General features: G+C 38.1%; 1 protein-coding gene across 1 annotated transcript; it reads right to left on the bottom strand.

Moving 5' to 3' along the window:
• Window positions 1-8,242: 8,242 nt before the first annotated feature.
• Window positions 8,243-10,837, bottom strand: atox1 (antioxidant 1 copper chaperone). The gene is made up of 4 exons (XM_061290400.1): window positions 10,677-10,837; window positions 9,682-9,757; window positions 8,908-9,038; window positions 8,243-8,605 (listed from the first exon to the last, which is right to left on the bottom strand). The coding sequence occupies exons 1-3, from the start codon at window positions 10,680-10,682 to the stop codon at window positions 8,914-8,916; spliced, it is 207 nt and encodes a 68-aa protein (XP_061146384.1). The 5' UTR covers window positions 10,683-10,837; the 3' UTR covers window positions 8,243-8,605; window positions 8,908-8,913.
• Window positions 10,838-12,872: the final 2,035 nt, after the last annotated feature.

Below are 12,872 nucleotides of genomic sequence, written 5' to 3'. Positions count from 1 at the left end.
AGTGACGAAAGTGGCAGAATGGGGTACAGAGCGAGGTGACTTCCTATGACTCTGTGGTCGCCTCAGCCATCCTCTACGCTGTGGTTTTCTGGGGTGGGAGCAGTACTGACCGGGGGAGAGCGAGCTCTGTCCTGGGCTGTCCCCTGGACTCCATTGAGGTTGTGGGTGAGAGGAGGACGTTGATTAAGTTTAAGTCCATCATGGACAACACCTCTCACCCCCTCCATGAGATTGTGCGGTCCCTGACCAGTTCCTTTAGCGGCAGACTTTTGCACCCTCGGTGTAGGAAAGAACGGTTCCGCAGGTTCTTCATTCCCTCTGCTGTATACACACAGACCCAACTACTCCGTGCACCTTACTCCTTGCTGTACCATCTGCTCTCCAATATCTTTATGGTGGATTCTTGTGCTTTTATTGATTTTCTGTGATGTTAAATGCACTTTATGTTTTATTTCCTATTTACCTGTGTCTTATCTCAGCCTCTTACTGCACATTGGAATTTGGAGAAACGCAGTTGCAGTCTTCATTGTAGTACACTGTTGCATAGTCTGATTGACAATAAAGTTTACTTTGACTTCCTTGTTTCCAGATGCTTCCTAGTGTCAGAAAGTTTCCAAGGCTCCATGGTAGCGAGTGCCTCGCCTGATTGCTTGGTTGATTGTTTGCTTGCTCTGCTCCTGTGTTGAGTACAATCCAACACAACAAAAGTTAGCTCCGAGCAGAACAAGTCTACAACTACACCCCTTGACTCACTAGATCAACAGAACCCACTGACATAAGCGTAAGGAAGCTCAGGCATACTCCGGTCGCGACTCAAGGTCGCCCTCCTCCAACACACCCGATTCAAACCATCGGCTTGTCAGCAAGCTAGATGACAGGTGTGTCAGAGGAAGGAGACATCTGAAACAAGCAGGATAGTGGTCCTCGAGAAGTTTTGAAGAAGATATACGAGCTTCATTTTTTGCCTTTGGAATATCTGTTATTGGCCTTTCTTTCTCGCCAAAGGTTCAAGTTTCATTATGGCTCCCAATTGCTTTCATCGTGTTTTCTTGTATCGTAGAGGTTCACTATTCCAGATGATTCCTCAGGAACTGGTTCGATTGCCCCTCATACTGCACAATCTGTAGTGCCAAACTCCAACTAATGGTTTCTAGGGGCTACTGGTTCTGCTTGCTTGACATGTACGTGTTTTTCCAACTGTGGCCCCTTTCACGTGGTTCCTTTGGAAGGATAAAATCGATGTCACAAAATTGTAACTTTTCAAAGCTTCTTTTTGCGTGCTGACTTTTCTCTTGACTTGTTGCCAGAGTTTGTGGCGAATTCCTGCTGCCTCAACAATTCCTCATCAGAAAGGTTTCCGGTGAAGGATGGTCGCGACTGTTCCACTCTAGATCTGGATTGTCAACCTCCGCTAATATTTAAGGGTTTTCTATATTAGTGTGTATTTTCTTAACGGTTGTACTGTCACATGCTTCCTTTACATTTTTAGGAAGTGTGAACCTGTTTTTGAAAGAATTTAACATCCCAAGTATTTGAAGTTTCTTTGTTAGCCAAAGTTTAGCGTTGACTTTATTTTCTTTGCTTTCTTTGGCAAAGTTTTCAAAGTAAAATGTGATCATTAAAAAACATTTCGAAATCTCTTTGTTCACCTGAGCGCTCGCTTCCCGCTCTTTCCTTCAACCTGCCCCCCCCCCCCTGTGTTTTTTTTCCCTATCCTTTTGTTTAATTTCTCCTGTAAGCACACAAAGATTAATTGGCGCTTTCTTTTAACTCTTAGCACGTGCCGTCCTGCCGACCGCTCATTCTGTCTCTCAGGAATGCCTCTCATCATCTTTTCATTAGCGCTACCTCTGCCCTTATACATTATTCAGCCTGGCTCTGGTGTGCACGGCCTGTCGCCAGAGTGCATTGCGCAAACTCATTAAAAAACTATTAAAGCCCGATGATTTCCTGTGATAGAGCCAAACGGGCGGCGGCCACGGCGTTTCCGACTGATCTTCTGACGAAACATTGGCGGCGCCGCCTGTCAAGAGGAACATTGGCACTGCGCATTTGTTTAACCCTTAGAAGCGATGCTTTCATCCCGCTTGCATGCTCAGAGTGGAACGCCGCCGGCTTACGCACAATGCAGCCCTCTGCTTTTGTTGACTCTGAAACCTTGTTCGGGGCTTTCGAGGAGCGTTTTCTAGGCTCAGGGGATCGCAGTGCAGCGCTACCTTGACTTTCAAGCTTGTGATTATTCTCATTCATACAGGTCATTTTATTCGCGGGGCATTGAATCGATGGCAACTAAACTGGGATTGTCTGGTTGTCTTAAAAGACGTTCCGCCTCTTATCTGAGCAGCCTACATGTTCAGGCAACAATGCTAAGCTAGGACTAGCTTGCGTTGGAGTGTGGGCGGGAGTCAACTATTTATGCTTCTGATGACTTGGCTCTCTCATATTGGCAAGGAAAACCACACTGGCACTTTTAGCTGTTCAGAAAGATGACAAGTATTCCAAAATGTATGTATGTACTCAGTGGCTCTCATGTATTGGTCACTAGCATCATTTACCACGTTCCTATGACTTGTACCTAATAAAATGTCCCGTGAGTGCAGATTGAATCCAAGGTGACATTTGTCCTCAAAACATCAAATATTGAGTGGAAGCTCTCCAGTAGGCTTTTAGTGGATTAATTTATTCCGTTTTCAGTGTCTATTATTTACCTGAACGCTTTTGGTGACGACTGACGCCCTTTAGAAGCCAAGCCTCTAAGCGTATTGCAGATGTTTCTGGTTTTTTTTCTTTTTCTTCATCCTCACATCCTCCACAGCGGGTTTTGAGGAAAAGAGTTGACATGTTAATTGACGCTTTGTAGGCTTCTCTCCAGGGAGGCTCCTCCTTCTCCTTACTGATTTGTTTGGCGTCTTGCGTGATCAGAGCTACTGTAAAATGACGAGGAGATCATCTGGAAGAGTCATTCAGCTTCACAGGGAACAGGCGCCACCAATTTCTCAGTCTGTTTTAAAATAACTATTTAGAGGCAAAAAATTATCTTTTATTAATTCTTGTATCCAAATGTTTCATTCTTTATTAGATTTTTATTCATTTTTATATCATTTTTCTAAATTAAATTTTTCAAATTAATATAAAACTAATGTACATTGAGTAATAAATATAAATGTATTTCAATTACAAAGTGAGAAATCTATCTGTATTGTATTGTTTTCTACATATTTTTTAAGCATTATACAATGTCACTGATCTAGCGTAAAAGTGATTTAATTCAGCCTTTGTTTTAAATTTAAGATCCATATGATGTGAACCTGTTATATATTTTTACAAAATAGTAGATTTCATGTCATTTTTATAGCAATACATGTATTCTCGAGTATAGTAAGTACTTTAATTAATGTAAATATATTAATAGAATACTGTGTGCATTAAGGCAACCAATAAGCCAAGTTCTAATCCTGCACACAAATGTTTACGTTCTTGTTAAATTTAGAGCGCTGAGCCAAAAAACAAAAACTTATGGTGAACTAATAAAGAAAGCTTTCAAAGTTGTGTGACTGAAGGGGCACCATAAAATGATATTAATGTGATTCATATCACAGCCTATGAAGGAAAAGCTATACTCGTGTGCAAGCTCTCCTATCAATAGTCGCCTGATGTGATTGTGTGCAAAAGGAATCCTAATTCTTCATCTAGCCCCTTACACTTCCTTTCTCTGACACCAAATTTGCCTCGAAACATGATCTATTTTCATCCGACTGATATACTATTTGCCCGGAAAAGGGATAGAAGATGACACTCTATACAGCCACTCGTCAGATTGTATTACGCATACAGAATATTTTGCCTCTTTAGGTGAGTTTACCACTTTTGTGCCATATTTTGCTTATTGTCACTAAAACACTTATTTATTTGGGGGGGGGGGGGGGGGTGAAGAGACGCTTTAGCTTGATAACATGACAAATTGTTATGACGTCTACTACTATTACTGTGATTTTATGAAGTGTAATATCATTGAGGGCTATTAGTTTGACTGCCAGTTTGGAAACTCCTGGTCTCCAGTATGCTTTGAAACACACTCTAATCTGAGTGTAATAATTCCTGCAGGTGGGCCCATCCATCTAATTCGCCTAAATTAAACGAGATCCGTCACACGTCCCTCTAATGGCCGCCGCAGATTGTGTGCAAAAATCTGAATTAATAATTCAGCATTGCCTTGCATTATTCATACCAGCGCCTTTATAAGGACCTGCGTGCACTTTTTACAGTCAGAACTTTCTTCCTGCAGGGTCAGGCCACGACGTGTTCGGGGACTGTGGGATATGACAGTGACTTTACTTAGTTTTGTCCATTTCAACTATAGTGACAATGCAGTAATGTTACTTTGGGTTATTAGCCCGTAACCTAAAAGAAAAGGATACAACCATTTTGGTTTGATGTAGATGTTTCAAACTCCTTCTTACAAGTTACACAAATTCGTCCCTCAAAATTAAATGACGATATGAGACTTGGTAACATGTTTATTATGATTGGTTCCTAAAAATAAATCTGAAGAACATAAAGACACAGCAAACCTAAGCCACCGTTTTAAGGTCATTTATGCCATTGAAAGAAATTCAAAAATTCAGCTACCCATTTTTGATTGGCCTGTTTATCATAAAAATACCCACAAAAATGATCTAAAGAAACCATTATATATATCTAAATAAATTTAAAAAAATGCCATTTTGATTTGATGTTGTAAAACTAAATTGACTCAATTACACCCAAATAGATTTTTCTGGTTTTTAAATTTACTTCATTCAGCAACAGGAAATTTGGTGGACAGGTCAATCACGATCAAACCTACAAAAAAAAGTATCAAAAAGCCATGCCCGAATAGACATAGAAAATCTGCTGTTTACATTTAATTAACCCAACAAGATTTTGAATTCCACCCAATTATCATCAGTTTTGAAAATACATTTTTGTCTTCACCTTTTTCATTGCTAACATGACACTTATTTCCTTACAAGGATAAAAAAGATTATTATGATGCTCTTTAATCAGATCTGTGTGGGGAAACAAACCTTCCCCAGTGTCAATAAGTGACTTTTTTACTTTTTTCCCAATTCACACAAATTCCAACATGGCTCGATGAGTCGTAAACCTTCTACTGGAATCTTGCTGGCAAGCGTCTGCTATATATTCTCCATGAAGGTGAGCGGGTGCCATGATTGAACGGGAAGGCATTAGCAGCCAGTTAGCGCTCGCTCACTCACTTTTCCCACCGCGCTAAGGTGCTTTTAATCCCGCCGCTTTTGTCGCCTCCATCGTTAAGACCGCATTGTCGGCGCACTGTGAAAAAAAAAAAAGAAGCAAGGGTTTTTTAATAAGGCCTAAAACTTTGGAGGGTTCCTTAAGAGAAGAATCAAGATCAAACTTGGGCCAAAGACAAAAAGATCTGAGGCAATCCCCCCAAAAAAGTCGACCTTCAAAGAATTTGCAGAGGAAGTATAGTTTGAATGTGTAATGCCATACAGGTAACTGGAAGGCCATTTGAACAAAGAAAAAAATTCACAATTTAATGTTGTCTATCTGCCTTTTTAAAAAACCAAATTGGGTAGCAATCAAACTATATTCTTTTGTTTTTGCACACGCAAAACAGCGGTGTGTAAATCTGGTTTAGTCTTGTTTGCCAATGGGTACCTAAGGTTGTGACTGATGAAGATCTCACCATTAACTTTGAATGAATACATTTTTCTTTTCTCATCCATTGGTAATTGGGTTAATTGTGATAGAAGTTGTCATGATGGCCAATATGTGTTCCATCATTAGCCTCAGTCTGCATCTTTCTCCCAGGAGCACATACATTATGGATGCTCCTCATCCCCACTCTTCCTCCTCAATATGATGCTCGTCCTCGCTTTTCCTCTGAGCTGTGTAGCAAAAAATAAAAAATAAAATGATACTTTGCTGCCATCAAGTGGCTCTTTCATCTTGTGCGTCATTATGAAATGCAAACTCGACTTTGTCGTCTAGTTTTTTTTGGGGGGGGGGCACGTCATCTTTGAATTTTACAACAAAGACATACTAGATTAAAAATGAGGTTATGAGAAATAGTCATACTTTTCAAAGATAAAATTGCATTAGCATATTGAAATCCAAATTTAACAAAGGAATATTTTAAGAAGTAAATAAAAGAAAAAAGACCTCCATCTGTGAAAATGTTTTATTCTCTAAAGAAAAAAACGGGACTATATATTCAAGGACACGCACTGTTTGAAAATAAAATAAAAAAATACATCTTCTGTATTATTTTAAAAAATGACTGTAGAGAGGGCAGATTATATAATGGTCCATCACCGTCATAGTAGATCTTTTTATTGTCCCGAAGATGAAATCACAATTCAACTCATTTACATAATCTCAACCTCACACTTAAAGACGAAAGGGAAATAGTGAGAAAGGAGGAAAGACTGAAAGGAAGGGAACAAGGGCCAAAGGAAGATTAATTTGGAAGGAAGGAAGGAAGGAAGGAAGGAAGGAAGGAAGGAAGGAAGGAAGGAAGGAAGGAAGGAAGGAAGGAAGGAAGGAAGGAAGGAAGGAAGGAAGGAAGGAAGGAAGGAAGGAAGGAAGGAAGGAAGGAAGGAAGGAAGGAAGGAAGGAAGGGAGGAGGGAGGAAGGGAGGAACGAAGGAAGGAAGGAAGGAAGGTTTGTGGTCGTGAATGTTGAAAATGTTTAATATTTAAGATTGTAAGAGACCAAAACAATTTTGTAAAGTATCTGTGGTATTGTTCATTTTCATTCACTCCTATTTGTCACCAAAAACAAATTCGTGGGAAAAGTGCCTTATTCATTTCAAACGGCAATAATGAGCAGTTGAATTACTTTTCAAATCAGTTCAGCCCTAATCAGAAGTATGATTCCGGCTTTTCGTCTCGGCACAAAATTCCCAGTAGTTGGGCTGTTGATGAGCAAAACTTTCAAACTGAGGGTGAAAAAAAGTCACTTAAGCCATTTTGCTGCAAACAACAGCTGCAAACGGGAAATGAGCAGCTGTCTCCTGTTCGTGGGAATTAATTGATGATTTATTCGTTCATGTATCATTGTTATCATCTTAAAATTAAGTGCCGAGCCTCTTTTGACCTCTGAACCTCGGCAGCCAGCATGCTTGTCCCTTCGGATCCCATTGCTGGCTACTTTGTTTATTGTTGACTTATTTGTTATTTATTGCCGGCGCCTGAGCCGTAAGCATAAATCACGGCGCTTCCTCATATAAATGTCAGCGTGCACGGGCAAGCTCATAAAGCTCTAATTTGATCGCCATTCATGTGGGGATGCGGCGTGAATAAACGGCGGGCCTCTTCAATCATAGTTTTCTGCATCCTGTCACAAGACCCCCTGGACACACATCCATCAGGCTGATGATAAGACCCACCCACTAGCGGCCGTTCAAATGCACAGCAGGCTCCTGATTGGCCGTCTCCCCACGCGCATGCATTTAATTGGTTTATCTGTCATCTAAATTGAGGCGGTCCTTCAAATCACTCATTTTCTCTGCTTTTCAAAATCTGTTTTGAGGTTAAAAAGGAGAATGTGTTTGTCATATTTACTATTCACGAGCCCTAAAGGTAGGGTTAGAACTTACTTTTGTCACGGGCTGCATTGTAGTCATAGTTTCCTTCGGAGGGTCATTATGACTGTGAACCCAAATGATTCATTTGGAACACTAAAATGAAATCCTTCAACAGATTAAAAAACAAAAACATCAAATGACTATTTTTTTGTGTCCAATCTGAATGAAAAAAAAAAAGTGCAAATAATATTCCATAATATTGAGTACGTGTTTGCTGGAGATTATTTCATGCTGATATTTAATAGAGCTCTGCTGCCATCAGCCAGCGCAACAATGCAGCTGCAATTTTACCCAGAGCACTGCTGATGCACAAAAATGATTTTTTTGTCATCATTCACAATTGCATAGTAAGACATTTTAATATCGTGTCCTTTGATGGCTTGTAATACAAAATTAGTTTACATTAAATTCTTGGACTCGGGTGCAAAATATTGTGTTTGGGGTTATGCCTACTTACAAAAATTCAAAGTTGCTATGCTACTACCAGCAGCTAATCTGTGCTAACATGAGCCCAAACAGCTAAGGGTGACAAATTGAGATTTCTGATACTTGAAGACAACAAACAGAAGAGCAGCAGCTACAAGCTGGGCATGTCAAACTTCAAACATCTCAATAAAAACATGAAAATTAGAGCATTTTTAATTTTATTGCGTTCATATCGTACAATTCACAAGTAGGCCATGGAATTCATTTTTCCTTGCTACAAAAATGTGTAAATTTGTTTTTTTTTAGTGTTAGCTGTTCAATAAGAAGTCAAACCGAGGAATTAGATCATAAGTTGTAGAAGTGAAAAAAAAATGTTTTTAAAAAAATCTGGACATAACGACTGACTGCTTTATCGCGGAATGCATGAAGGTGTGCAAGAAAAAATGATTGTTCTTTAAATTAAAGAAAGAATGTCGGCAACAAAGACAAACTCTTGAGAGTTGCTCCTACAACGTCCATGATTGAAGCTCGTTTCTTCATTTGGCACCACCGCAAAATCTTCGTCTTTGAAAAACAAAAGCAACAGCAGAAAGAACAAGTTAATAACACACCATGCCACTGTATGTCGGCTTTTTGGGTATACAGTAATCCCTCGTTTATCGCGGATAATTAGTTCCAAGACCACCCGCGATATGTGGAAATCCACAAAGTAGTGTCACCCTTTTTTTCTTCCACATACATACATTGTTTGTGTATCAAGAAGTGTACATTAAAGCATATAAGTGCATATGTTATCATTAGAACATTAAATAATAGTTTCAAACATGTCAACACTATATTAATACGTAGTATAACGGCGGAGTCACCTGTTTTTATTTAGTGCCCTTGTAGGTGACTTCTTTGCCGCACTTCTTTAGCGTCTCCAGCAGAACGTCGGCGTCCTTGTCCGACTCGATCCACACCAGCTGATTCGGGAGGTCGATTTCAAACTTGACATCTTCGGAAATCAACCCATGTACGTTTTGTCAAATCATGTTCGTAACACTGAGCAGTTTGCACATTAAGACTATACTTTTTTTTTTAAATAAATGAAAATAAATAAATAAACAAACAAATTAATGTACTTTAAATCCATCCATTTTGTGCATCACTTAAATTGTACATATATGTTGAATGAAAATATTATCTAAGTATGATACAACAAACAGTTGTTTAGGATGACGGAGAATTTAATTGACTTAAATTTTGCTTATCAGATGTATTGTATACACTTAAAGGCACTAATAAGACAACTAATAATAATGACCTTCGATCTGATTGGTTATTTCTGGACATATAATCCCAGTTGTTTACTTTTTTACATGTTTCTTGATTGCGTCGTACAAGTTACAGGACCGATTAATCCTGACTAGAGTTTTGAAATGATTTATCTTGGTTTCATATTTTTTACAATTTTTTTTCCATTTTCACTTGGACAATTTTTCCAAGCATATCAGAACAGAAACATGAAAAGGAAATACCACAGGATAAACACTAAGGATTATTTTACAAAGAGATCCGACAGTGGGACTTTGGCAGTTGAAAAACCAGTGGAATTGGTAAATATTGATATGGACGTACTGGGCCTTTAAAGGGCTCACCTTCCAACCTGTTGAGGACTCGGCTGACGGCACCCGAACATCCTTCACACGTCATAGCCACTGCAAACTCGTGTTTCTGCCAAAACACATAGAAATTCCTGAAACATTTTATTCAACTTTTGTTCCAATCAGTGACAGTCATTGTTTCTTGGTTTGTTCTAGTGGCACATTTTCTTAACTGGTCATTCCTGGTGAGGGACAATTACGTTACTCATACTGTGGCTCCAAGCCTGCAACTAAAGATTATTTATTATTGTTATTATTATTATTATTTATTATTATTTATGCAACATATTACATCAATCTCAAGTCAAACAAATGAATCTAAACAATTGTGCCGTTATCTAAATAATCTAATAAATTTGACCAAATTGTTGTACGTATAAATTGGAGTCATGTTATAATAAAATTTGAAATCAAAGAAACGTTGATTAAAAACATTTCATTCAACAATCTAGTTTTAATGTTCGTTTTAGAGGTAACTTAATGAGTTTGGCAAAGCGTGAATGATATATATATATATATATATATATATATATATATATATATATATATATATATATATATATATATATATATATATATATATATATATATATATATATATATATATATATATAGTTGATCGTTGATAGTTGAGCAGGACAAATCGACAAATGAAGACGATTGAATTAAATAGAAAACTCATCCAAAAAAGCACAGCGAAAGGTTTGTTTGAATATAAATTCTGCAACGTCACAAATGCAATACGGAAGCAAACTACTTTATCAGCTTACAACCAGCTTTTCGAGTGGTAACACAACCGACTTGCAGCTAAATAAAACAAACTCGACATATTTGACAGCTTGTCGTAAACACTGAGCAACTGTTAGGTATCAAAACAAATGGTTGCTAGCTTAGCAGCAGCACCGCCGCTATAGGCAAGCTATGCTAATCCAACATTAAAAAAACATTTGCAGATGTTATTGCGATATAAATATGTCGGGAGAACTTACGGGCATGTTTATGATTTTGAGGCGTGTCCCAAAAAAAAGCACTTTTACCACCGAGTGACAAAACACAAACAAACAAACCACCACTTAACTCTGGTTGACTAGTCAAGCTAACAACAACCAATGATTGAACAAAAGGTTCCGGTTAGTTTTGCAAATTTCTACAGCTGCGGCATGTAAAAGCAAAATACAAATCTTTATACTCTTATTTTTTATCTGCTTATAATAAACACGTTTTTCTATTCAAAATCATACCATCAATCATTCTGAACCTGACTTTTATTTTGTTGACCATTTTCTTTTCCTGACAATTATAATGCCATTACGGCCACCTTGACGTTGTCCCCTTTCGTACATTTTGCAAAGGTATCCAAATATATCTTTAAGGACTAAAACTATTTTTTTTATTTTTTTTAGTCATAAGTCCGGTCAGGTCAAAACAACAGCAAAAATATGAACAATTTTTTTTATAATTGTCATTTCGACAAAGTCAGAAACTAGTTGGATTAAAAAAAAAACGTGGTTATTGTGATTACTGTCAAATATCAAAAAGGGTAACAAAAAAAAAAACTGACATCGTTGGTCAGATTTTAGGGTATATGTATCACTTTGTACATTTATTTTCAAATATGCTCTGATTCCCCAATGAACCACTAGAGAGAGCCCGCATACTTAAACTTGTGCAGTTCTGCCTTTGGTTGTCAAATCAAACTGTAATTATTTTGCAAATCGAGTCGATCGTTTCGAGATCTTGTTCATTCTAAAATCATACGGTCAACCCCGTCAATAGTAGCGCTTTCACACAAAAACAAACACTATTACAACATTGGATTATGATGATAAATCGAAAACAACAAAGGAAATATACGAATTTGTTGACAACACAGCATTTTTTCACAAAAATAGGCAATTTAATTTGACACCCAAAAAAGTATTTTCCCATTTTCATTGATTCATTCTGTTTTCGTCCTTGTTTCCCAGGGTCACAAACTTCACCACCACATATTGCCCTCGCGTAGACACACGCACACACACACAGATTTGTTTTTTTGTCTCATTCACACGCGCGCACATACAAACTATACCGTATATGGAGCTGACAGGGACAAACCGATTGAATGCGTCAACGCCTTTATTCTGATTCAAACAAATAACAGTTAAAAGAATGGATGTTTACATCATTTAAAAAAATCAAGACTTCATCAGAAGTCTAGTATTTTCATCATAAACTAGAGGAATTTTTTATATGTTCCCAAACACAATAGCCCATAATTGCGAACACTTCTATAAGGGAAGTTCAAACTGTTATTGCGGTAAATTCTTACAAATGGTGTTGTACTTTTGTCTTGATAGCTTCTTATCTTGTCTTACAAAACCGGCATCTTTATTCAAAAATGATATGAATTTAAATAGGTAATTTCTGAAGGAGTATAGCAGTAAGGAGGACTGAAAGAGCCCAATTGACACCAATAAATATTTATGTCATTCATTATTTAACAGTGTTGTGTTTAAAATTTTGTTTGTGAACTATAAATTAAACAGGCAAAATTCACCTGTTTTGATCCATCTTGGCGGGTGGCCATTTTGTCACTTCCTTTTGACTGAAAATGACATCACGGTTGCCAGCCAATCTCAAGTGGCGGTTCAGCTTCGGAAAACTAGTGACCCGTGATCGGCTGTGACCTGAGATCTGAAATCATAGACCCCTATAGATCCCTTCAAAGTTTCAAAACAATGTCTAGAGACCCCAATGACAATTTTTATTATACAATCAGCGGAACACAATGACTGATCTACTTCTCACACATTTCCAAAAGGGCTAAGACACCATTATACATTACATTTTGGTGTATAAATACTAGGGGTGTAACGATTCATCGATACACATCGATTGATCGATATAATGCTCTACGATTTATTGGCATCGATGCTAAACGTAAACATCGATTTATATCGCCGTGTTTGACCTCGGACATTAGACGCGACTTTATTTTGAAATCCAGTTCATTGTTGCTTGATTCCTCTTTCCGGAAGCAGTGAGCGGCGTGTTGTGTTGTGAGCAGAGCAGGCACGTGAAAGGGGAGTCGACAACTAGCACGCGGCTCCTGGGCTGGTGCTATGGCTAGTGTCCAAAAAGACGAGGAAATTGGCTCCCCTTTAGGCTTCAAGTCATTCTTTGGAAGCACTTTGGATTCCAAA

The sequence above is a fragment of the Syngnathus typhle genome, linkage group LG1, assembly GCF_033458585.1.
Source record: "Syngnathus typhle isolate RoL2023-S1 ecotype Sweden linkage group LG1, RoL_Styp_1.0, whole genome shotgun sequence".
In the NCBI taxonomy this organism is placed as follows: domain Eukaryota; kingdom Metazoa; phylum Chordata; class Actinopteri; order Syngnathiformes; family Syngnathidae; genus Syngnathus; species Syngnathus typhle.
The sequence above is the reverse complement of the archived record's forward strand: the minus strand, read 5'-3'. Positions and strand labels throughout refer to the sequence as shown.